Consider the following 24,882-nt stretch of genomic DNA (forward strand, 5'->3'; position numbering starts at 1 on the left):
ACAAGTTAATTACAACTCAATGATGCTGCGTTGGACATTGGAATATCAATGCCATATCTAGATTCACAATTTTTTTAAACAATCAATTCCTAATCAATTACGAAAGAACGAGAGAGGTCGGGACAAAAAAAAAAAAAAAAAAAAAAAAATTAAGTATAACTTGTTGTAACATTATTAGCACATTTGTGATTGTGTAAATTATGGGTAGATTGAGTTTAGGTTTTCCGATTATTCTAGAGATTCTTGCCTATTATCCTTTATATTTACTTAGAGAACAAGTTACTATTTCCTCATGATTTACTATTAATAAAGACATTGGCATAGGGAAAATCACAATGTGTAAACATTCTAACATTCTACAATTTCTCTATGCTCAATCACTTAGCACTTTGTCTCTTTCCACACCCTCTCTCTCATTTAGAAAATCTCTCCTAGAAAATTGGCCACAACATGTTATTAGCACGCTCATTCGGTGAGCTAAGGAATCTGAAGGGGATTTTCTACTATAACCATTGCCAATTATAATTATGCAATTTAGGTTCTTCTAAAATATAGTCTTCTAATTGTCGATATTTTTTCAGTCTTGATTACATGAACCTTCACCATGATCCATGAACTCAAATTTTTCGCATTCCAAATTATAGATTCTACATAAATTGTGATCGCATTATTTTTCAAAATATATTATCTAAACCCCTCTTTGTCAATCAAAAGAGGATGCAAAAACTATTTAGTCTTCTATCACAAAAAAAATGATGGGCAATAATGTAATTTCACAAATCTAAATTTTACTGTTTTTTATTGAACTCTCACCTAAGTGATGTTAAGATATATTTAATATTAAAAAAACAAAAAACAAAAATCTCCCACTTTCACCCACGTTTTCTCTCTCTCACTCTCCCCTTCCCATTTTTTCAGAAAAAAAAAATTATTTTTACACACAAAGTGTGTAGGCAAATGTTAGGTATGTATTACGTGAATTGATTATGGTGAAGAATCAAAAGAAACAAAAATTAAGGTTTGAATAAACCCCTGCGCCATACTAGTACCTTAAAACCTTCGATATCCTCGTAGGGATTCAACATCAACGCCTCAAGAATGGGAGATTTTTCAGTATGACCGGTATACGGGTGGTACACCACATGTCACTATACAAATGGTGGAATATATGCACTAAAAAGTTAATAACTTAAAAAATGAAATTTCCCACCACTTCTTTAAAACATATGGCGTACCGCTTGTGTTCCCGCCACAATTAAAAATTTCTCAGGTATTTATGACATTTACAATATAGAGGCAGTCCATGTGTTACATTTACAAGATAGAGGTGGTCCATGTGTTACGATGGAGTCGTGGATTGTCTGAGACTAAACTAGTTAAACAATACTGAAGTGTTTGATACAATACTGGACTTTAAAAAAAAAACAAAAAACAAAAAACAAAATTTTCTTTGCTTTTTAAAATTCACTTTTCCTTTACACAACCAAAAATAAAAATAATTTCTGATGAATTCAATAGTAATTTATGACTAGTTCATTATATGATTTAGACCAAACCTTCTCTACTTAGGCATCATTTGGTCCATCGACGATGAGCTATGGTCCACCGATAATGACTAGCTCATTATCAGAGATTGCAAAAAATAACTTTAATCAAGGAGGTCTACTGATAATTGAAGAACCAGAGCAAACGAAAATCCAGATCTACAAACCGGCGATGAGCAACAGCCACCCACAAAGGTGGTCCACCGTCAATCAAAGTACCACTCACGTCGAAGAAACATGAGGTCGTATTGGGTAATTGGAGGTGGCTACAGTCGCTGGAGATGATGGTTCGAAAGATGGAATGTGTCACAACATGATAACTTAAGCCAACATGATACAAGGCACATACAACGCAACTTCAAATGCTCAAAAAGTGAAGGAAGGTTTCCAACAAGCACTTGACTTATCTTCTCCAATACTTAAGTACCGCGCTCTTATTCGTTAACAAGAATCTACTGCCATTAAACTTGTCAACTTGCAGAGAGTCCGTGATACAGACCATAAATTAAACAAAAACTCCGCAAAAAAGCTCCATAATTCTTCTATCCATCCTCCGCAACCAAGATAGCACGCTCATAAGAGTTTCTAATCCATACCATACTAATGACAGTTGTTTCACAAAATATTCCACTTTCTCTCCAATGCTATACATATACTTCTCAGGCACACCCCAGCGCTCAGTGGATATCCAGAAACTGCAACATCACATACACATTTATTAACAGATAATATCAGAAACCAAATCAAAATTATTTCTTAGTCCATGAGGGGGACCACCAGACTCCAAGACTACTATTTACAGTCTTGCAGAACAATAATATTAATAAAAAAAACTTCAAAGGATGGAATCTCCTACCGCAACTTCTCACTCAAAGCAACGAATATTACCAAGGGAGAGCCATCGGGTCCATAAACACCCATGTGGCTAATCCATTCAAGTTATAACACGAGGCTGAATCATGTATTTGGCTTTGTTTTAGGTCGTTCCCAAAAATCTCAGTTAAAATTTTTGGCATTGGTTTTTAATTTTTTTATGTTAATGCCTATTAAGACCTTTTTTAATCTAGCGTAAGTTTGCCTTCAGATCTTCTGTACCCAAATATCCCATACCCCTTGTACCACCTCGGTTTTTTTACACTAGATTATCACTACATTTTCCGGCTTATTGATTAGCTTCGCTGCTTGGAAAGCTGATGGGCAGTAGTGATAATCTGTTGTCCAGCGAGTAGAATAGGGCCAAATCACAGTATAACCGAATTCCAAACGATGAACAAGAGAACAATACAGATAAAACAGCAATAAAACCGAAGCTGGAATGAAGACATCTGAGTTCTAGAGCAAGAAATCCAAAGAAAACTCCGAAAGAAGAAATTATATAACTGATGAAAGCAAACTGAATAGAAGAGCCTAATAATAGTCTATTCATACTAGAGTACAGCATCCTAGAAACCCTAATCCTTGTTTATCAAGATATCCCAATTCGACCAAACTTACCCAATTACTCCCTGAGCATTCCCAATGGACTCCCTAAATGAGCTAAAAATTTAGAAAACCTTGCAAAAAATCAACTCCAATGATGCTTCCTATCTAACTCCTAAAATTGGTTTTAACTATTATTTCAATGAAATACTTTTTACTTAGTGGCTAAAAATAATTATGACTCCCTGAACTAGAGAGCATGGTAGGTGTGGAAATATGCGGAAGTAATATCGAGAACTTCTCAAGTAACTTTTTCTGTTTTAGCTAAAGTTTAACTTGATAATACAGAGCATGATTCGATGCCCTAGACTACTTAATAAATCTCAATCCTATTAGGACTACACGACACATAAAACAACAAAAATCCTTAACCAGCCAGAGGACCCAATTAGCTTTGGAACCATCAAGTTCACTCCACTGGGTTGGATAAAAACTTGTTCGCAAGACTAGTATTTCTTAACGTTAGCATCCATGAATCAGTCCTCGATATTCATTTTAGTAGTATCATCACTTTCATGAAAACATGCCGGGTAACTTAGAACAATAACATATTTTTGGGAATAGTAAAAGTAAAGAGAAAAAAAAAAGTTACCTGATATGAAATCGTCCACATACTCGCTATCAATTTTCCCATGAGCCATGGCACCAACCTGAACATCAGGTTAGTTAATGAACTAACGAACAAAACCACCAGATAGCACATGTGTAATGCGAACAGATGATAGGAAAGCATAATGCTCATACCACAAAAACAAGGTTGGCATTATTGCTGACAGCATTTACATACTCCCGTAGCAGAACTTCCTTTTGCGAACTGACGGAAAGGCCTGAAGTGACAGCGCGTTTGGTGTTAAGGAAAGCGTTTTAATGGAAACAGAACCGTGCACATTATCGGAGGCTTACCTATTTTGACGGAGTTGGAAGGTAAATGCTGAGATATAGGGTTCTGAACCACACGCAAGAGTGTATCACGTCGACCCTTGGCTTTAATGCGGAGCTTTTGCAACAATTGTGCTGCAAACCATAGATTAGGACAGGTTTTGTGAAGTTAGAAGATGAATTTTGAAAAGAAAACAACGACATGGATGAAAAATGGCCAGGAATAAATAATGTTTGAGTCTGTTATCAAAGAATGACTAACACATCATAGCACAAAACTTGTCCAATGATTCTGGTATACGAGCATGTGGTTCGACTTTGATGAGAACCCCTTGGTCAGTTTTAACATACACCGGCTGCAGTCTGCCGGCCATGCAAAGTCGGGTATCCATAATTTGAAGGAGGGCCTGAACATACAAAAGAATTTGCAAAAATAAAAAGAACTTCTGAGACAAAAGTAAAGTGATTTCTGCCACTGGAGAGCAATGATATGCAATTTCTGATGATATTTGAAGGAAATGCAATGAGTCCAATCAATCATTCTCAATCTTAAAAAGAGTCGCCAGGCACCTCACCTCGTGAACAATGTCAGGTCTGTATTTATAAGGATCCATATTCTTTTTCCGAAGGAAGTCCCCGTGTATTTCTGGATTTAAAATCTGGTACTTCTGAAAAAAGGAAATATAAATACAAGGTAAAAGAACAGTAACGAACAAAGTAGCACAGAAACAGAAAAATAAAGGATGCAGGTAGAATTATAAATGAAGGGTTACCTTGCCGACATAAGCAGGCACCAAGGAGGCCTTTTCGAGAACAAAAGTAACTCCAGGGTTCATATTCTGGCTGGAAGGAGCTAGAGGAATGCCGGGAAGTTGGAGCATAGAATCTTCATTAATATCCTGTTCAATAATTCCTTTGACTTCCAAGATGTCCTTGGAAGAATTAAGCCTTGAGCATCGCTCTAAGGCCTTTCTCTTCGTTCCCCTCTTTTCGATCCTCCTGGAATACCATTGAAGAATTCATGCTAATGTAATTACCAAAAGAATGGAAGGCAATCCATTTCCTTTCACCAATGTGTGCATTACCAAGAAATTAAAACAAAATATGGCACACAAGTTAAACCTCTAAGACATTACAGAAGCATGCGTTTCGTTAGGAATTGCCCATTTTACATCAACACTAAGAAATAATAAATAATTGCTAGTCCGAGTCCCAAAAGTTAAACCAAACGTGAGAGTAAAAACCTTAGTACCTTCCATTAGAGGACTTGTTCGAATTCGAAGCTTTGTGGGTCTTCATGGCATGCAAAACTTGTTCAGTCTTCAGTTTGGGTCACAAATTGGGGCTTCTGAGAGTTTGTATACCGGAATAAATTGGGGGCTTGGAAAGTAGAGGCCTTTTGCTTTTGAACCAAGGTGAAGGTTTCGTCCGTTGAGGGAGTCCGAGACTCGAGAGAAGAATCGAGTTATAATTGTCCGAGGAGTGAGGACTGTGGTTAAATAAAAAATAAAAAAAATCGAAACGAGAGGAGGAGGCCAGCTGGGGCTAGGGTTTCCGAATTCTCTTCCTAATTTTTTTTCGAATGAGGATCCTCGGAAAATTTTAAATCGTATCCGTTCATTGTATATAATGCGATCTGAATCATTGTAAATTATTTTATTTAAAATTAAATATAAATAGTATTTAACAAAAACTGGTCACAAGATAAACGAATATGATTGAAAAATCTCCAAAATCCTCACAAAAAAGATCCAGAGAGAATCCTCATTCATTTTTTTCTGCTTCTTCTTCTTTCTATATTTTATTTATCTTTCATTTGTTTTCTCTGTTCATTTTTTTCCAACACATAATTGTACGGTGCCTCCCGACCAAAAAAATTATAAATAGAATATTTAAAGGATATTACTGTTCACACAACTATTTTTACATTGCTCACATTCTTTTGAAGTTTCAACTTTTTGATCGAATAAATTAAAAAAAAAAACAAAATAGAGTTTGTATGGGAGATAAAAAAATGGTGTGTATTATAACGTCCTTAAATAAATTTATTGTATGAGTATGTTTATAAAGAGTGAGACAGAAAAGGGTTGATTACTTGAAATGTGTTTTCACCTCTGTAGGGTTTAAGAATCCTACAAGGATTATGATAAGTACATGGATTGGTCTAAGAGATCTTATTTAATCATACTTTTTAGTGTAACAAGCGTCACAATCGTATTTACAGTGTTCATGAATAATAAATAATGTAATATTGTGAAATTGCAGTGTCCTGATAATGGAGCCACTACAAGAAAAATGAGCTTTGGGTACAAAATAAAGGGCACAATTGAGAATTTTGTGTCAGTTTGACCACCAAAAAGCTTAAACAATTCCCATTCCATAGAGGGCACCATCTATTGTGCCCAATGTTAAAAAAAGCAGACACAAAACAGTAATGGGCACGGAAATCGTGTCGAGTGGGATCACATGACAACTTTTGTACTGAAAATGGGCACAAAAAATATTTTGTGTCTATAAAAATTATTTCTCAAAGGCACTATATGTTCTCTCTCGTTTGTCTTTACCTCCACTAGCACACCAATAATTAAAATTTATAAAATTGTGGTAAATAATGGTATGAAGCTGTTTATTACCGTGCAATATTTTAGCCTCAAAATAAGTTAGCAATAATGTTGTTCAAATTTGTTTTTCCCGAAAGCTGAACCTCAGATCTCTCACTTACAAGTAAAGAAGAATACCACTACACCATAGTACTAAGTGGTATGTTTTAGATTTACAAAGGATCATTTCCAGGTGCAATGAATGTTTGTTAGATTCGTATCTTTTTGAATTGCTTTTTGGATTGTTATCTTCTTGCAGGTTTGTTTTTTATACTTGGTGATATGGTTTTTGGTTTTAAAGTCCTACCTGCAGTGACACATAACCAACAATTGTGCCCTTAGGGTTGGTCTCTATGCAAAAGTTAGTTGGTCTTCAGATAGACAAATGAGTTAATAATTGTAGATTCCTTTTTATGACACTAATGATAGAAATTGTGTCCACTAAATATTAATAAATAATAAATCACTCTACTTCTCATTGGGTCTTCAAATAGAGAATATATTTTAATAATTATAAATTCCTCTTTTCTGACACAAATGTTAGAAATTGTGTCCAGTAAATATTAATAAATAATAAATACTCTATAGCAAAAGAATATGTTGGCACAATTATGGATTTGTGCCTTTATTCTACTATAAAACGTCCACACACTCCCTTACTAATTTGTATATGGAAATTAAGAAGGTTGCTTCATACACATATGTTTCTTTTGAATTTGAGCAAGTTCTACATCATTGACAATGGCGGACAGGCGACGTCGTGGAGTTAGAATTGGAACTGAATCTCCAGCATCACATTCGTATATTGCTTCCAACATTACAACAGAAAATTCCACAACGAATCCTCCAGTTCAACGTCCACGACAACCTGTTAATGCCGGGCGCATGCCTCGTCCTTTTAATAATCAGTACATTCTTACTACTTTTGTTGATGGTCGCCTTGGCTACGCATTACCCTTCAATAACGGATGCGTACGCGCACCTCAAGGACGTGTATTGCCAGCATGGGCAAACCCAGGTAGGACAGAACAATATCCTGTCAATTTGGTTTCTGCTGAAACAACAACTGAACAGTCTACCAATTCTGTCGTTATTATTGAAGAACCACGCACTTATCAAGCACAAATTCGTCCTAGAGGTCTGTCTGTCCCACAGTTGAGCTCACGAAATATGCAGAATGTTACCGTTGAGATTTTAAGCAGCGATGACGAGGACAATTAATATATTTTGTATTATGTTATATTTCACTGGTGTACTATGAAAATATAACTATCTTATGCTATGCTGGACTCCTCTTGGGTCATTTTATCAACTTATGTCGTATTCCAATATAATAATGTTTTCTTTCTAATTAGCCCTTGTAGATTTACTCCTAGTATATATTTTTTTAGGTTATAATTATGTTTCTCGTCCGCTTCATACCGCAGAATTTAGTGAATTCACAGCGTGGCAACACAAAGGTTATGAGACATTATTTCTATACTAAAACCCAAATTCGGGTGCACTGTTTACGGACAGTGCGTGGACGAAAATGCCCCCAATTGGCCTTCAGCTTTTTTTTTTTACAGTAAAATGGCGGTTTTGTCCTCCCAGCCCATGCGTCTCTCATCAGTGTGCCTCTAGGTTCGGTCTTCTTTTTCTGTTCCTTTCTTGGCACGCGTCCATCATCGCTGCCCGTTCTGTTTCAGTTCTCTGCTTTTTCTTTCTTTGCTTTCCATTTCCCCCCTCTCTCGCCCCCTTCTCAGTGTTTTGCAAGCTTTTCTCCCTTTGTCTTTGTCGCCATGGTCTCCATCTCTCTCAAGCTTTTCTCCCTTTCTATTTGTCGCCATAGTCTCCATCGCTCTCAAACGTTCGTTTCTATCCCTGTCAAATCTTGGCTCGCTGGAAAAATCCGAAGTAGTTTAAACTTCTTCAGCTTTTTGATTTGGATTGAAGATGATTTTAAGCCAAAAAGGTTAACGTTTTCTGGTAAGTTCTTTGAATAGGGTTTTTTTTTTTTTTTTTTTTTTCAAATCTATGGGTTGTGTTTTCTTCAATTTTAAAATATTAAAAATTGAATCTTTTTGTTTTTTTTTTGGGTAATATTTTTCATTAGATTATGCTATGGGTTCTGATGAGGCTTTGAATTGGGTTTGAGAGTTTTGATTTAATGAGAGAGATAAGGAGTATACACGGAGACAGGGAGTTAGGTCATTTGAAGAAATGGAGATTAGGGTGCGAGAAAAACGGGAGAGAAGGGGTAGCAGATTAAATTTTGATTTTATAATTTTGTTTGTGTTTAAATTTTGCGTTTGTAATTTTGGGGTTTTGTGTGTGCGCTTGGATACGATTTAGTCTTCAATTTCAGGAAACGGTGGTGTTGCAATTTTGGGGCTTTCATGTGCAACCTTGGAACCACTTTGTGCTCAAGGTATATAAAAGGTATGAATTTTGTTTTTGTAATTTTGGGTTTTGTTTATATCGTTAGATTCGTTGTCTGGGCGTATGATTGACTTCTGTTTTTCGTTTCAGGAGACGGTACTCTTCGTTTTTTGGGGCTTTTGTGTGAAGCTTTCGAAGCCCTCTGTGCTCAAGGTAAATAATTTTGGTTTTTTCCTTTTGAGGCTTTTGTGGAATAATTCTTTTTGTTTTTTGGTTTTTTGGTTTTTTGTTTTTGTAATATTGTGATAGTTTTATTTTGTATATTGTGAAAGTTGATTGTTTGAGAAACTGAGTAACTGTGTATTTGTTTGTAGTTATGGTATGAGACGTGATATAAATTGAACAGGATGAGATAAGGTATTTAGGTAGTACAACAATTGATCGTGAAAAACTATTAACAAACTACATTTGAAACATTCATTCATTTATGTTATATGTGGTGGTTCCAAGCTTGAGTTCTTTTTCCATGCAGCCTTCTGTTGACCAATACGGGTCTATGCATTCTGGTAATGCTACAAATGGATAAATCACATCAGAGCGTCTGCTACCCCTTTGTTACCTGATTTCATGGATTCATTTATGTGCCATCTCCGTAACTATTATCTGTCTGCTGCCTATTACTATGGAGGTAAAACTTATCGGTGAAGTCCTTGCTTTAGATTGGTTTATTTATGGATTGTCAGATTCTTCGTTAAATTCAGGTATATTTTTTATATCAAAATTCATGTGTGATATGAATGGTTTTGTGAATTTCTTTTAGGCTATGATGAGACTAGCAACAACTGGGATGACTACTTGAGATATGTAAATCCTGAGGGAGTATAAATGATTTCTGTAAGTTCCTCTTCCGACTTCACAATTGTGTACTGGGTAGTCATTACAAGCTTCCAGTGATAGTTGTCTAACGCTTCGAAGGCAGCTCTCTAAAATTTAAATTATCTTTCTGAGTTTTCTTTTCTTCTAATTACATAAAATTGATATTTTTTTATATAGTTATTTAATTGTCATATGCTCTGGTATATCGATTTCTTTTTTTTTTTCTCAAAATTTTTGCTTCGTTTTATATAATGCTTAGAAAGGAGGAACGCCCAAACTGGAGGTCAGTCAAACATGACATCCTTTCTATGGACCTGAGGTCAGTCAAACATGTGTTATATGTGTATAGGTAGAGTTTCCATTGCTTGAATCTCCTCTGCTTATATCACTTTATTGGGTGCCAATTTTAGGGGAAATTATGAGACATGGAAATTGTTGCCAAATGCGAGGACATAAAGTTGTCTATTTGCAAAATTACGTTGAAGTGGCACAAGGACCCTAAGTTGGTATGTTTGAGTAGATTACCTGATCTCCTTAGTTGGGTTTAGGTTTAATGCTCAGTGGTATGTTGTGCTTCTGCTCCTTTTTAATTATCGAGGATATGCAGAGATCGCAAATGAAAAGATTGTATTTGCTGTGTTGATGCATAGTTGAGCCAGAGATGCAAAAGGAAGGATGTATTCAATCTCAAGATCTGTGAGCTTTCACTTAATTTTATTATTATTAATCTTGTTTGCTCTTTGAAATTTGAATGTATTAGTTTTTTAATTTTATTGGGATTAGTTTACCTGAGATGGGTTTTGGGTATATTTTTAGATTATGAAATTTAATGTTAATTGATTTTCTAGGAAAAATGTGAGACTCTGAGTATGTTAAAAGGCTGAAACATTGCATAAAGTGGTTCCAAGAGCTTGAGGAAAGCTTCTTACTAGAGCTTGAGAAGTTAGAGAATTTGATTCTGTTATTCGTAGACCATTCTTCTGAATCTCTGGGTTTGAAGCAGATCAATTTTTACATTTTTATGTTTAATTTTGGGAAGAAATGAAAATGAGTTTTGCCTTTTTTGAGTGTTTCGTTGGTACTAGCTTGCTGCACATGCTGTTCTCTGGGTGTAATCATAATTATCTAAGCAAGCTCACTTATAATTATCTAAGATATATATATCAGCAGCAAGGGTGTGGAAGCTCACACGCTCAGATTTCAACGCGTTTCGAAGGTGGAAATGACAAGAATGTGCAGTGTGGACCTCCAATTTCTAGTGCTATGATGCATGAGGACTGCCAAAGTGAGAATACTGGTTAGTTGTCATCAAGCAGCCCTTGTAGATGTGTATTTTGTTTATATATTGCTAGTTTAACCATTAGTACGTTTGACTTGGGGATACAAGCTTGGATATGTTATATTTTGTTGTATATAGAGAATCCCGGGTATATCCAGCATAGGATAACATGTATTTTTTGGTTTAACATTTGGATGGGTTGTATTGTTAGGTTGCATGAATCGGTCTTAGCCGAGAACATGGGTTATGTAATATATTAACTTCACTATTTTAGTGCTAATGTTGATTTATGTTTAGTTTGTAATGGATGATTTGTAAGTTTCTAAATTTAGGTGGAAATTAGGTTCTATGAGCAACCTGATGATTTCCATGTTTAAATAAAAATATCCAATTATGCCACAAATTTTTAATTGTGCTGGAGTTTTATTGTATTTATTAAAATATAATAGTGGCACAATTTTAAAGTTGTGCCCTTGCTTTAACATTTATACAGCAATCTGAGCCTTTAAAATAACAATTGTGCCCATCTTACACCATACATTCAGTAGCCTTTATTAGAGGTAAGACACAATAAGGGTTGTATTTGTGCTTAGCTTTGGGCACAAAACATCATATTGTGTGCTATAAGTAATGGTGACGCCCATAGAGGGCACAGATACAAACTTAGTTGCTGCACTGTTGCTATTGGTCTATGAGCACAAATGTTGGTGCTTTTTGGCCTGAAAAGGCACATATAATTTTTTGTGTGCAGTGCTCATTTTTTTTGTAGTGAGCTATCCGCGCCCACAGGCATTGTGGTGCTTTACAAAAAGAAGAAAAAAAAAGAAAAAAAAAAGAAAAAGAAAAAAAAAACAGACTAAAAAATCTAAAACATTAAATATGTTTGATAAAACAAAAAAAAAAGTGCTTTTAAAAAAAAAAAAATTGTTGTCAATGAAAGTAGAAAAACATAGAAAAGCAAAAGCAGATCTACCGTGCTTCTAAAAAAAATGCTTTTTTTTTTTATAGATAAAATATATTAATGAGAAAAAGAGAATATAAGCATCAACGAGTAGCTGAAAATACAAACACTCAACAAAGAGTAGCTGAAAATACAAACACTCAACAAAGAGCTGTAGATAAAAGAAAAACAAACAGTAAAGTTAACAACACTGTATCAAAGCAGCAAAAATAGGCACTAACTATTCATAGTTATATTTCATTCTCGTAAAGTAGAGCCTAGCAGCGGAATGGGCAATTTTCAAAAAACTTAATCGAAGTCTAATGTTGGACTTAAATTGAGTTGAGAACCACCACAATGGGTTGATATAAGTTCTTGAATCTACGATTGTTCCGCTTCCTCTAAACATAATACACAGTAGCAACAAGACTTAACTTCAAAACTATCGATGATAGAAATTTTCTCTTGCAATGGCTAGTAGCCCACATGACAAAAATAGGCCAAGGGAGCCTTAGCCAAGGTGCACTGCACTTGAATAGCATCAAAGACCAAATACCATCTGTAAAAAAACACTCAAAGAAGAGGTGGCAATGGGACTCCGTAGCAATAGAGCAAAGTACACAAGTGACACGAACTGACAGAGCAAAAGTCAAGATTCTATCCATAGTAGAAACTAGAAAGCTTGTATTTAATAGCCAACCAAAGAATGAAGCTCATCTTGGGAATATTTTGATTATACCAAACAAGCTTAGACCAACCTACCGTAGGCTTGGATTGCCAAAACTTATACCAAGCAGAAGCAGCAGAGTAGATGCCAGACGATGAAGGAGTCCATCGAATCATATCACCCAAGCTAGGATTTGGCACAATATTTGACATAGACATTTGAATTTCCAACAACTCATGAGAAGAATTATTAGGCCAACACCAATTAGAACCATTCCAACTATTGCAAACCAAAGCAGTTTTTTAAAGCATAGTAATCAATGCTCATTTAATGAAATTTTCAAATGTTAATTATACCCCCTACATACTTTACAAAATTACAATCTTTGTCCTTACATTATTGTCTTTGACAATTATTATATCCTAAGAAAATTTAGACTACCTCTTCGCCAAGTCACTCGTTTCTTCAATGGACAAGTTTAAGGGTAAGCCCTTCATGTTGGAAGGCATCCTTGTTGCCGATGACCGAGGAGGAACTTAAACTATCATCTTTTATAGACAAATTACAGTAGTTAGTTGGCTAGTATTGTGCTCGGTTCTACTTTTCAGGGTCGAATTATTTTTTTGACTTCATCAAGTCGAATAATCTTTTTTTTTTTTTTTTTGAAGTAATAACTTAATAATCATCCAGTTATCGTCTACTCAAGCGATATGCAATTAAAAGATGAAAACAAATGTTCCACAAGTAATTCAGTTTTTTTTAAATCACGACAAACTATAGGAATACTCATGTTATAGATATCTTCGACGCTTGTACAAAACTTCGTACTTAATAACTTAGATATAAATGATTCAGAAGACCTTCCATTTATGCTCCAACGACTCGCAAATCAACCCTATGCAGCCTTTTGCACTCAATGGATAATTTGAAACTGCAGAGCCAAACAAATGCAACATTAAGATATTAATAGCGTCCAGCATGCATGACATAGAGAAGTCAAGTGAAAACGAAACTGCAAGAAAGAAACAAAAAAAAAAAAAAAAAAAAAAAAAAAAAAAGAAAACCAGCCGACCAAGAACAGACAACACTAAAAATTTGTACAAACACACAGACGCAAAAGCAAGTTGTTTTGCCTATGCCAATTCAACAAGGATGTTAAGGAATAAATGCCTTTTTGACAAACATATACAAACAACCCAGTGAACGAGCTGCCCTTGTTCGTCATACACAACATACATACTGACGCAATAAGCTAACCTTAAAAAGTGTGAGAACCGGGGGAGGCTCCTCATATATCTAAGGGGCGCAGGATAAATAAACAAAAGCAATAACAAACCTTCAAGTACAAACGGTCTCAATCATAATGATAATAATAATGAAAATGACTGAGACAAGTAGAAAATGAGCACTTCAAACCAATAATAACCGAAATTCAAAGCCTGCATCCGCTTATCGTAAAGAGATCAATTTTTGGTAAGTTGTTAAATATAGGAAGGATCAAGTTAAGCCATTGGAGTTATTTACCATTTCAGTTCTCATCAATGAATTTCAAGTACAGAGATACAAAAAATCATCATCGCAGAAAATCCTAAACCCTAAACAATTAAGCCTATCCAATATCTACTTCTGTCAACCATCCGCTCCCCAGTTTTGATAAGATTCAAGTTTCCTATATTGCACAAAATACTTTGATCGCTGTTCTTTTTACTCAAGAATTCAAACTCGACCACCAAAAATCACCTTTTCAAGCTCAAAAGTTCAGATACCCCATCTTAGTTTCTTAATATCTATTCACGTTTCTCATCGACATTTATAAAAGCCACATTATCACATAGCTCAAGTATAAATTACCTGATATAAAATCATCTGTATGCTCATTGATCTTCCCATGGGCCAGTTCACCCACCTGAACATGTATAAAAAGCCGTTATGCAGATTTCAAATTTCACATACAAAAAAGAGCACGAAGTAGAGGCCTATGAACTGAAATTTAGAATCTCAAACATACCACAAAAACAAGATTCAATTCATCACCGGCAGAATTAACATAGTCGTCAATATCAACCACTTTTTCTGAACTATAAGAGAGTCCTGTAAACCCAGTACAGCAGGCATTAATCAACGTCAGTAAGATCAGAATACTAAATAGAGGTAGGCAATGCTCACCTACTACACGAGAGTTGACCGGTAAATGTCGGGTTACAGGTTCCGCAATGACACGCATAAGAATTTCATTTGTATCTTTGGTCCGTATGCATTTTTTATCTAGCAACTCCACTTTAAAAATTGCAAAAGTCAAAACACAAAGCAATCTGTAAGTTCCATGGATATATTTTGAAGAGGCTGAATGAGCAGAGTGAATATAAGACAACTAGTAATAGAAGCTAACTTACGCATGACTCCACAAAAGCGCCTACACGTTCTTGGTATACGAACATGGGGTTTAATCTCAAATAACACTCCATTATCTGTTTTCACATACACAGCTCCTACCATACCAGCTTTATTAAGTTTGCTATCAAAAATCGCACGAAGAGCCTGGATGGGTAAAACACTTAAAATCATAAATTTATAAATTAAAAACAGCAAAAGAAACACAACATAGACTACATATTAGTGAGACATGATCCAATGCTAAAATCTTAGTGGCATTCTACAGTAACCCTTATGCTAACCTCAGTTCCTATGAATGAACTTATGGGTCTGTAATGTAACAATGGGATGATACAGTGTAAATTGTTTAATTCGACTTTACTGACTTGTTAATAAAATCCAAAAGCTACTTGAGAAAAATGAGGGTTTGGAAATAACTTTTCTATCTCATATGCAAACGGATGGATTTATTTAGACCCCAAATTTGCAAAGCTAGGACCCTTCTTTTATGCATCCAGAAATTCTCGGTGCAAATTGTCGTCGGAATTTGTATCAATAACTCAGTAAGTTTTGTCGCTGATACTGTGATACATTATCATCAATGATATCAACACCTTATCAAATACCATTAGTTTGTTCACTTATAAGTATTTTCATTAACCTAAGATTATAACTCCACTATATAGAAACCTAACCAAACTCATATAAGAAGAATGTAATCAATGTAACTTGTAAGTTGTAGCTCAAGAGCAAACCTGGTAGACAACTCCAGGCTGATAATTATTCTCATCTTTCTTTTGTTTCAGGGCATCAGCATCTTCCTCTGAATCCAGAATCTTCCACCTCTGAGAAGAAAAAAAGTTAAAAATTGAGGAAATAAAATTCTAGACAAATAAATAAATAAAATAATTTAAAAAGCCTCAAAAAAAAATTTACTCGAATATCAAATTAATTTTTGCATGAAGAGTTTCCCGCACCTTTCGAACGATGCCCTTTCTCAGAGACGCATTTTCTACAACAAAGGTTGCCCGACGGACCTCAACATTCGGCGGCGGCGACGGTATAATGGCATCATGCGTAACGTCATTATCTGCTAACTTTTCAGTTGTTGTCGATTTTTCTTCCAACTTCCGCTTCACAGTCTTATTAGACAAATCCTGCGCCCCCGACTCCGACTCCGACTGCCTCCTCTTCCGCCTCGCCATGTTGTACAAGTAGTGTTCCTCCAGTAACTAGGGTTCGTGGTAAGAGAGAGAAGGAGAGAGTTTTCTATCCCGAATAGCCATGCACTATTCCAAACTCATTATTTTAGCCTTTATTATTTCAACCCTATCAATACTGGGCTTGTAAGTATAGCCTAGGCCCGATGGGTCGGTCTGAGTTTGGTTTGTTGCCCAATGACCCGGCCTTTAGAGCAAGTGCAGCGTGCTCTTTAGCTCGATGGACCGGCGATTCCAATCACCCAATTGCCCCAGCAATTAGCTCCAGCCTATGCGGGCAATGGGGCTCGGGGGAGTCCCGATGGACAGGCCAGGCGGGAATCCATCGCCCGAGAGCCTGAGGCCCGAGCGATGAATAGCTGACATGTGACGTCTAAAATTAATAAAAATAAAAAATATTAATAAAAATGTAAAAAATTAATTAAAATGTAAAAAATTAATTAAAAAAATCCAAAAAAAAATTTGATATAATTTTTCTATAAATATGTTATCATTATCTTCTAACTTACACCATAATTTTATATTTTCTCAAATACTTTGGGTTGTAATTTCTTATTTAATGACACGTGGTACAACGAGACCAATTAAGAATCATATCCAAAATTACAAATAAAATTATTTTTTATTATTTTATAAAATAAAAAATACTAATATTTTATTGCCTATTGCCATAGCTATTCAGTTTAGGGATGGAGATGCAAAAGGCAATTACTGTTCACTGAAGGCTATTCAATAGTGAGTTGCCCTAGCTAGGGGTCCTTTGCAACACTAGAGTTGCTCTTAATAGGGCTGGCCCGATCTAGTTCTATGATTATTTTTTCAAATACAAGCGATATCCTTACTCTAGACTAGAAGGATAGGAGGAGAGTTCAAACCTAAGACGAAGTGGGTTAAAAAAACAACCCCAACCGGGCGATCCACTACTTACATAAAATCAAAACTTATGAATGTGGTATTGACTTAGTTATCTATAGTTATACAATTTGATTGATTCTCGTTTGGTTCAAATGACAACTAGTAATATGTGAGTACGAGATCATGGGTTCAAATAAAAACATCAATAAGATAAGCACCATTGACGACGAAGAAACATGAGTTCATAGTAGGTAGTTAGTCGCAACAGATGATGGTGTGTTATTAGGAACGACGCAACAGGCCCAAAGGTGAGGGTTAATGAGAACAATGGTGTGTTACTGGAGATGATGGTGTCTTATTGGAGAAGACACAGTCCCAAAGGTGAGGATGAATGCGAACACTGAGGTGAGGGCAAACGAACATGAAAGATCAAATGCATCGCAACACGATAACTTATGCCAACGATGTTGGCCAGAAATGTGACTTGCAAAGAATTACTCGTTTGTGCTTATGCCCAATTGGGCATGTTTACCTCAACGAATTACTCGTTTGGTTGTAAATTAGTACTTGGAATAATTGACGATGTAGATAAGCAGGCTAATTAAAATGCGACTCTAAATGCTCAAAAAATGAATGAAGGTTTCCAACTAGTACTTGACTTATCTTCTCCAATAGCTCCAATCTTCACTAGCCAAGGTCGGCCCAATATCCCGTTATGGGGAGATGGGTCGCTGACGATCATGAAGGTCTGCGATGAGATAATTGGAGGGTTGGTTACGTCGAGGGTGATTATGCCAATGGCAATTGAGGTAAGTTCATTGAATCTAGTCAAGATCTCTGCTTTACATCTAATCATACTTTCCAGGTCCATTTTTTGGATGATTGACAGTTGTAGGATATTGACTGAGCTACTGTTGTCCACCATCATCCTGTCAACGATGGTGTGGGCCAATTGAATAAAAATCACTAAGGCATCGTCATGGGGAAAGTCTACTCCTTCAGTGTCCTACTCAGTGAAGCCGACAATTGGTCCAGGTATGGCATCTATGGCTTGAACCTGAAGGACCGATCTTGCATGATGGATCTTCCTATTCTTGCAATTGTTGGTGGCCCCCAGATGCTCGAATTTGATAAAGATGTCGTTGATTCGGATCGCCTTGGTTGGGAGTTTGGCATCGGTCGGGTAGCTGGTCTGTCGACATATTGGTTGCATTTGCCTTCTTTTACACACTTCTCAAGGTACCTCATCCATGTGATGCAATTATTGGTTGTGTGCCCCCGGACCTCTGTGAAATGTGCAATATTTTCTCTGGCCCATCTTGGAGGTATCTCCCTTCATGGGCTATAGCATCTTGAACTATGGCTTGTCCTTGAGGATGTGAAGGATCTGGTTAATCGGGACTGAGAACTTGGTGTACACCTTAGGTGCATAGCCTTCTTTTACTAGGGATCGGTCATTGTGTCTGCTTCCTGGCTTGTTCTTGTCATTAAGCAGTTTATCACCCGCCTTCTTTTGAGCTGGCTTCATGTCTTTGCACGGATACTCAGGTGGCCTCATCCTAAAAGGAATGCATTTATGCCAAAACGTAAGAATCTGCTAGGGTCAAGTTCTTGACCCATGATCAGCTCTTCGAAAAGTGGGTGATCTGCTAGGAGTCTCTTCCAGAAGGTTGAGCTTGCAATGTTGTCATCGCATTCGACGATCTTTGTCTTCTTCACCTTGAACCTCTTGATGTATATGCGGAGTGACTCCTTCGGATCATTATTCATGTTGAAGAGGTAATCAGACTTCTTCTTGAGCAAGCGGTAGGATGAATATTCCTTAGTGAAAACTAAGGAAAGTTCACAGAAGTTTTGGATTGAACGTGGTTACAGGAAGTGGAACCAATCTTGCGCCTCGCCTTGGAGTGTCGTGGCAAAGATCTTGCACATAAGAGCGTCATTGTTATCGTAGAAGGTCATGGCACTTCAGTAGTGCATCAAGTGCATGTCCGGATCTTCATCTCCTTTGAACAAGGTGAAATGTAGGGGCTAAACTTCCGCGATGGCTTTGTCTGCGCTATAGGCTGCGGCTTGCTCCTTACGAGCTTAGGCTCGGCTTGCCATGGACTAAACTTGGGTATAACGACCCATCCCCAAAATATTATGGTTTTTATAATTTTAAAATGTAAAATTATGAAAATGCCCTTCGAGGCAAATAAGTTGATTTTGTTGATCGTCTTGTCGTGTCATGTAAAATTCATTCCCTTGATGTAGCCTCGCAGTACTCGTCGTTACGAATGCGGGACGTAAGCGAAAGTGAATTTGGAGCTAAAACGAAGATTTTACGGGACTCGGAGCAATAAGGGTATTTTTGGTAATTTTGTCATGAAATATATTTTCACCTTGAACCAACCCCGAGCTGACACGACAAGACGACTCTCAGGATGGTAACACTTATACCTTTTTCGGTGAGAAGAGAAGCCTAGAAAGACACACCGTAATGCACACGGATCCAATTTACTACGATGTATTTTCTGAATATGAACATAAGCCACACAACCAAAGACTTGAGGGGGGAGAGTATTACTTGACACCACTGGAGCATGTTGTGTGAGGATTTGAAGAGGTGTTTGAAAACCAACCACCCGAGAAGGCATACGATTAATGACATACACGGCATAGGTAACAACTTCAAGCCAAAAACACTGAGGAACCGAGGCCCCAATGAGCGTTCTACAACCCCATTTTGTTGTGGAATATGTGGACACGTGGTTTCATGAAGAATCCCTTGATCACGTAGAAACTTCGACAACTCAAAATTGATGTATTCTCTTCCATTATCAGAACGGAGACTTTGATAACGGAAGAATATTGTGTCTGAATCATTTGAGCAAATGACCAAAATATGGCACTAACATCTCTTTTATTTTTCAACACATAAAGTCATGTCATACGAGTGTAAGCATCAACAAATGTAACAAACCACCGAATTCTTGATGAAGTAGTAATTGGAGAAGGCCCCCAAACATCGAAATGCACAAGATCAAATGGAAATTGCCTTTTATTCATACTAGGAGGAAACGAAGCACGATGGCTTTTAGCAAGAATACATACTTCATTCACAATGTAAGTCTGATTCATTTATTCTACTAAATAAACTAGGCAACATATGCCTTAAATATCTAAAAATGATGCCCTAATTGACGATGCAATAACCATACTTCTTGTAGATTACTATCACGGAACACTCGTACTGCATGAGCTCTGTCAGGAACAACATCATCCACATAGTACAACCCATCTCTCTTAGTGCTACGCCCAATTATCTCATTGGTTTGAATATCCTGAAGTAGACAAAAGGACGGATATATTAGAACAACATAGGGGTGGGCACGGTGCGGTTCGGTGCGGTTCCACCCCTAAACTGGAACCGGAACCGAAATATATTAACGGTTCGATTCGGTGCGGTTCCACTTAAATTTATTACTAGAACATTACGGTTCGGTCTATACCGGTTCCGATTCGGTTCTTTCCGGTTTACGGTTCCTAATAATAAATTATTTGAACACCAAATCATTATGCATTCAAATACATCTTCTAAAACTGATTACATAAAGTTGCATACAACACATCTTTTTTAATGCAAATGTCTTTGGTAGTGGCACCAAGTCAACAAAAAGAGACAACTAAAATACATATGCATTGGTCAATCAGTCAACAAACAAAAAAATGATGAAGCAAATTGCAGGTTTTCAGACTTCAGAGAGCAAGCAGGAAGCAGCAGCTCCTGTACACAATTTTTCAACCTATTTTTCAACCTATTATACCATGACATGTGTGTGTGTATATAATTTATTTATTTATTATTAATAAAACGGTTCGGTTCGGTTCGGTCGGTTCTTGGTCATTCGAAACCGGAACCGGAACCGGTTTGAACGACTCGGTTCGGTTTTTCACTCAAAGTTGACTTTTCCGGTCAACACGGTTTTTTTCGGTTTTTTTTCTTACGGTTCGATGCGGTTTTGCGGTTCGGCGGTTTTTATGCCCACTCCTAGAACAACACAATCTAATTGTTCAGTAACCTGTGGTATAGAAAGTAAATGATGTGATAAAAATGGAACAAGTAAACATCGATGTAAAGGGAGATAAGCCATGAGATACACGGTGCTAGCACCAACAATAGGGGAACAAGTACCATTGGCGATGGCAATATATTCCTTGTGAGATGTTGTCATATATTGAAACATATTCTTATGGTATGTTATATGATCCATTGCACCAAAGTCCAGAATCCAACCTATATAATGCTTAGTATCGGAGGCCAGAAGAACATGCGCTGCAGTATTGGACGAGTCACCATGGGTAGGACGAGTCAACAAGGTTTGACTTGGGTCATTGGAAGTAGTCTCAACCTCCATTATTTCCCGCACTTCCACGCTCATTTGCACGTAATTTATTTTCAATTCTGGAAACCAATCAGGCAAACCCATGCTTGGCAAAACACGTATCCTCAGTATGATGGGTTTGTCCACAGAAAGTACACTTCAAATCATCTTTATTTTCTCGGGTGAAGGGACGAGAATTTAAAGATTGATTAGAATGATTATTAGGACGAGGGGCACCAGCTGGCCGAGAAACCATGGCCATGGACGGCAGCCCTCTTTGGTTGTTACTCCCACCCATCATAGTGGCATGTCGTTGTGCTTCACGCCGAACAACAAAAAACATTTCCTCAACATATGGTAAGGGTTGAGTACGTTGAATATCACTACGTACTTTATCAAAGATATCATTCAAACCCACCAAAAAAGCATACGGTCAATTTGAATTTCTTCTCAAAGGGTCTTGAGATCCACATCACACTCCATCTTGATTGGTCTCCTTTGATCTAACTTCTACCAAACGGACTTGAGGTCAGCGTAATACACACCAACTGGCAGGCCCTCTTGATGGAGTCTAAAAGCTTTAACCTTCAATTCATAAATTTGAGAAATATCTGAACTAATAGGTCCGAGCCACCTCTTCCCAAACTTCTTTAGCAGTACGCTGGTGCATAAAAAATCCCATGATAGCAAGTTCCATGGAATTGATCAACCACCATTTTACTATTGCATTCCATGTCTCCCACATCTCATACTCAACACTATCTTCAGCACGCTCCTTGTTACTCCAGTCATAAAGCCCTTCCTACCTCGTCTAGCGATGTGCATCTCTAAAACCTTGGACCAAAGAAGATAATTCGATCCATTTAGTTTCACGGTGTTTGGTACGGTAGATGCATCACTCTGAATAAAGACAGGATTTAATACTGGATTATTGGTTGGGTTACGAACACTACCCTTCAATTTCAACACGCCACTACCTTCCGCGGATGCTATTTTGCTTTACATAAATCTGCAAAGCCGACACTGTACTTGCATGTTGAATCGATGACGCACCACGCTACTACACACGCGGCAATATTACACACACACACACAACCAAACTGAGTTCTACGAGAAGAATTGCAAAAAACCAGTCGACTGAGCACATCGGAAAAACTAGGGTTACGACAACCTTGGCTCTGATGTCAAATAGAATTTTACAGGATAATTTTCATTGTACTACTTCCTCGGAAATATATACAAATACAATCTTTTTCTATATGGAAACAATAATCAATAAGGGACACAACAATTAATCCTTCCTAATAAAGGACTCCTAATAATTACAATATATTTACATACTTATTTTTAATGACTCACATTTACAGAATAGGCTCATTGATGCTTATAGAAAATATGGTTGCTTGGATGATGCACGCAAACTGTTTGATACAATGCTTGAAAGGAACACATTTTCACCTGGAACTCCATTATAAGCGTATTAACGAAGTTAGGTCTAGTTGATGTGGCTATGCAGATTTTTAGGTTAAGGACTGAGCCTGACTAGTGCTCATATACTTCGATGGTATCAGGGTTTGCCCAGCATGACCGTTTTGAAGAGGCTTTGGAATATTTTATTAGACTGCATGGGGAGGATTTTGTGCCAAATGAATACTCGTTTGGTAGTGCTTGAAAATGGGTGTCCAAATTCACGCTTTAATTGCGAAATCCTCGTACTCATCAGATGTATACATGGGGTCTGCACTTATCAATATGTACTATAAGTGTTAAAGTGCTTCTTGTGCAAAAAGAGTTTTTGATGGGATGAATGACTGGAATACTGTTTATGGGAACAGTTTAATTACTTGTTATCAGCATAATGGCCCAGCAAGTGAAGCCCTAGAAGTTTTTGTGCAAATGATAAAGTGTGGGTTCAAACCGGATGAACTAACATTAGCCATTGTGGTGAGTGTATGCACAAGTTTGTCTGCAATAAAAGAAGGTTAGCAAATACATGCTTGTGTTGTAAAATGTGATAAATACAGGAATGATCTTGTTTTAGGCAATGCATTAGTTGATATGTATGCAAAATGCAAAAGTGTAAAAGAAGCCAGATGGATTTTTGATGGGGTGCCTGTTAAAAATGTTGACTCAGAAACTTCCATGGTAAGTGGATATGCAAAATCAGTAAGCATAAAAAGCTGCAAGATTGATGTTTTCAAGGATGATGGAAAGAAATATAGTCTCTTGGAACACACTTATTGCAAGTTACACATAGAATAGGGAATATAAAAAAGCCCTTGGACTCTTTCTCCTCCTGAAAATGGAGTATGTTCTGCCGACCCACTATACATTTGGGAATCTACTCAATGATTGTGCAGATCTTGTTGATCTGTAGCTTGACAGGCAGGTTCATGTACACGTATTGAAGCACGGATGTCCATTCAAGGTCGGTGAAGAGCCTAATATTTTTGTCGAAAACTCTCTAATAGACATGTATATGAAATGCGGATATGTTGAAGATGGCTGTCGAGTTTTTATAAACATGTTAGAAATGGATTATGTCTCTTGAAATGCCATGATCGTGTGGTATGCACAAAATGGTTATGGGACGGAAGCTCTTAAAATATTTAGAAAAATGTTGGCATCAGATGAGCAACCAAACCATGTCACTATGATTGGTGTTCTATACACTCGTAGCCATGCATGGTTGGTTGATGAAGGAAAAAAAGTATTTTTACTCTATGAGTGAGGAATATGGTTTGGTACCATTGAATGACCATTATACATGTATGGTTGATCTACTCAGTCAAGTTGGTTGCCTTAATGATGCCAACAATTTGATAGAAGGTATGCCAATTGAACCTTATGATGTTATATGGGGGTCTTAGCTTGCTGCTTGTAAAGTTCATCGTAACATTACCTTAGGGGAGTATGTGGCGGAGAAACTCTTAAATATTGAACTTAAGAACTTTGGACCATATGTTTTTCTCTCAAACATGTATACCGAGCTCAAGAGATGGGCTGATGTTGTACGAGTAAGGAAGCTGATGAGGCAATGAGGAGTTATCAAGCAACCAGGTTACAGGTGGATTGAAATACAGGGCCATGTGCATGTTTTCCTAGTGAAAGATAAACGGCATCCTCAAAGGAAACAAATACATTATGTTTTGAAGTTGCTCCTCGAACAAATGAAATGATCTGTTGAAACATAGGCTTGTGATCTTGAGTCCGATGAAAAACATGGTGAATCCCAACTAACCTCATTGTACCACATCGATATGTTGGAAGATGCAGCAGTTGGGTGATTTTCCTAGATAAAACTTGGTATTCTTGGAAACAAAAAAGAAAACAAAGCCCACATAGTAATGCATACTTTATTGTTATCATGCCTATGTTTCTTCATGTCAATTTACGGTGGACGATTATGCATTGGGTGCAAAGAGAGATTCTCTCCTGGTTT

At 37.0% G+C, this 24,882-nt stretch overlaps 2 protein-coding genes, 2 long non-coding RNA genes and 1 pseudogene across 4 annotated transcripts; 3 read left to right on the plus strand and 2 right to left on the minus strand.

Moving 5' to 3' along the window:
* Positions 1-1,879: 1,879 nt before the first annotated feature.
* On the minus strand, positions 1,880-5,399 carry LOC108867117 (ribosomal RNA small subunit methyltransferase NEP1-like). The gene is made up of 8 exons (XM_018647031.2): positions 5,155-5,399; positions 4,676-4,901; positions 4,478-4,570; positions 4,165-4,309; positions 3,927-4,037; positions 3,768-3,850; positions 3,616-3,673; positions 1,880-2,239 (listed from the first exon to the last, which is right to left on the minus strand). The coding sequence occupies exons 1-8, from the start codon at positions 5,199-5,201 to the stop codon at positions 2,160-2,162; spliced, it is 843 nt and encodes a 280-aa protein (XP_018502547.2). The 5' UTR covers positions 5,202-5,399; the 3' UTR covers positions 1,880-2,159.
* Positions 5,400-8,310: 2,911 nt separating this feature from the next.
* On the plus strand, positions 8,311-9,501 carry LOC108865331. The gene is made up of 3 exons (XR_007253190.1): positions 8,311-8,470; positions 8,850-8,923; positions 9,014-9,501. It is a non-coding gene; the product is annotated as an uncharacterized LOC108865331 (long non-coding RNA).
* An 11-nt stretch (positions 9,502-9,512) lies between these two features.
* On the plus strand, positions 9,513-10,428 carry LOC103961659. Its single transcript, XR_001954372.2, has 4 exons — positions 9,513-9,551; positions 9,684-9,757; positions 9,999-10,058; positions 10,150-10,428. It is a non-coding gene; the product is annotated as an uncharacterized LOC103961659 (long non-coding RNA).
* A 2,972-nt stretch (positions 10,429-13,400) lies between these two features.
* Positions 13,401-16,276, minus strand: LOC103945562 (ribosomal RNA small subunit methyltransferase NEP1). Its single transcript, XM_009356149.3, has 7 exons — positions 15,976-16,276; positions 15,754-15,843; positions 15,019-15,163; positions 14,792-14,902; positions 14,634-14,716; positions 14,477-14,531; positions 13,401-13,556 (listed from the first exon to the last, which is right to left on the minus strand). The coding sequence occupies exons 1-7, from the start codon at positions 16,201-16,203 to the stop codon at positions 13,477-13,479; spliced, it is 792 nt and encodes a 263-aa protein (XP_009354424.2). The 5' UTR covers positions 16,204-16,276; the 3' UTR covers positions 13,401-13,476.
* A 1,776-nt stretch (positions 16,277-18,052) lies between these two features.
* Positions 18,053-24,619, plus strand: LOC125470738 (annotated as a pseudogene).
* The last annotated feature ends 263 nt before the right edge of the window (positions 24,620-24,882 follow it).

The sequence above is a fragment of a genome, unplaced genomic scaffold, assembly GCF_019419815.1.
Source record: "Pyrus x bretschneideri cultivar Hongxiangsu unplaced genomic scaffold, Pyrus_bretschneideri_v1 Contig52, whole genome shotgun sequence".
NCBI classification, from domain to species: domain Eukaryota; kingdom Viridiplantae; phylum Streptophyta; class Magnoliopsida; order Rosales; family Rosaceae; genus Pyrus; species Pyrus x bretschneideri.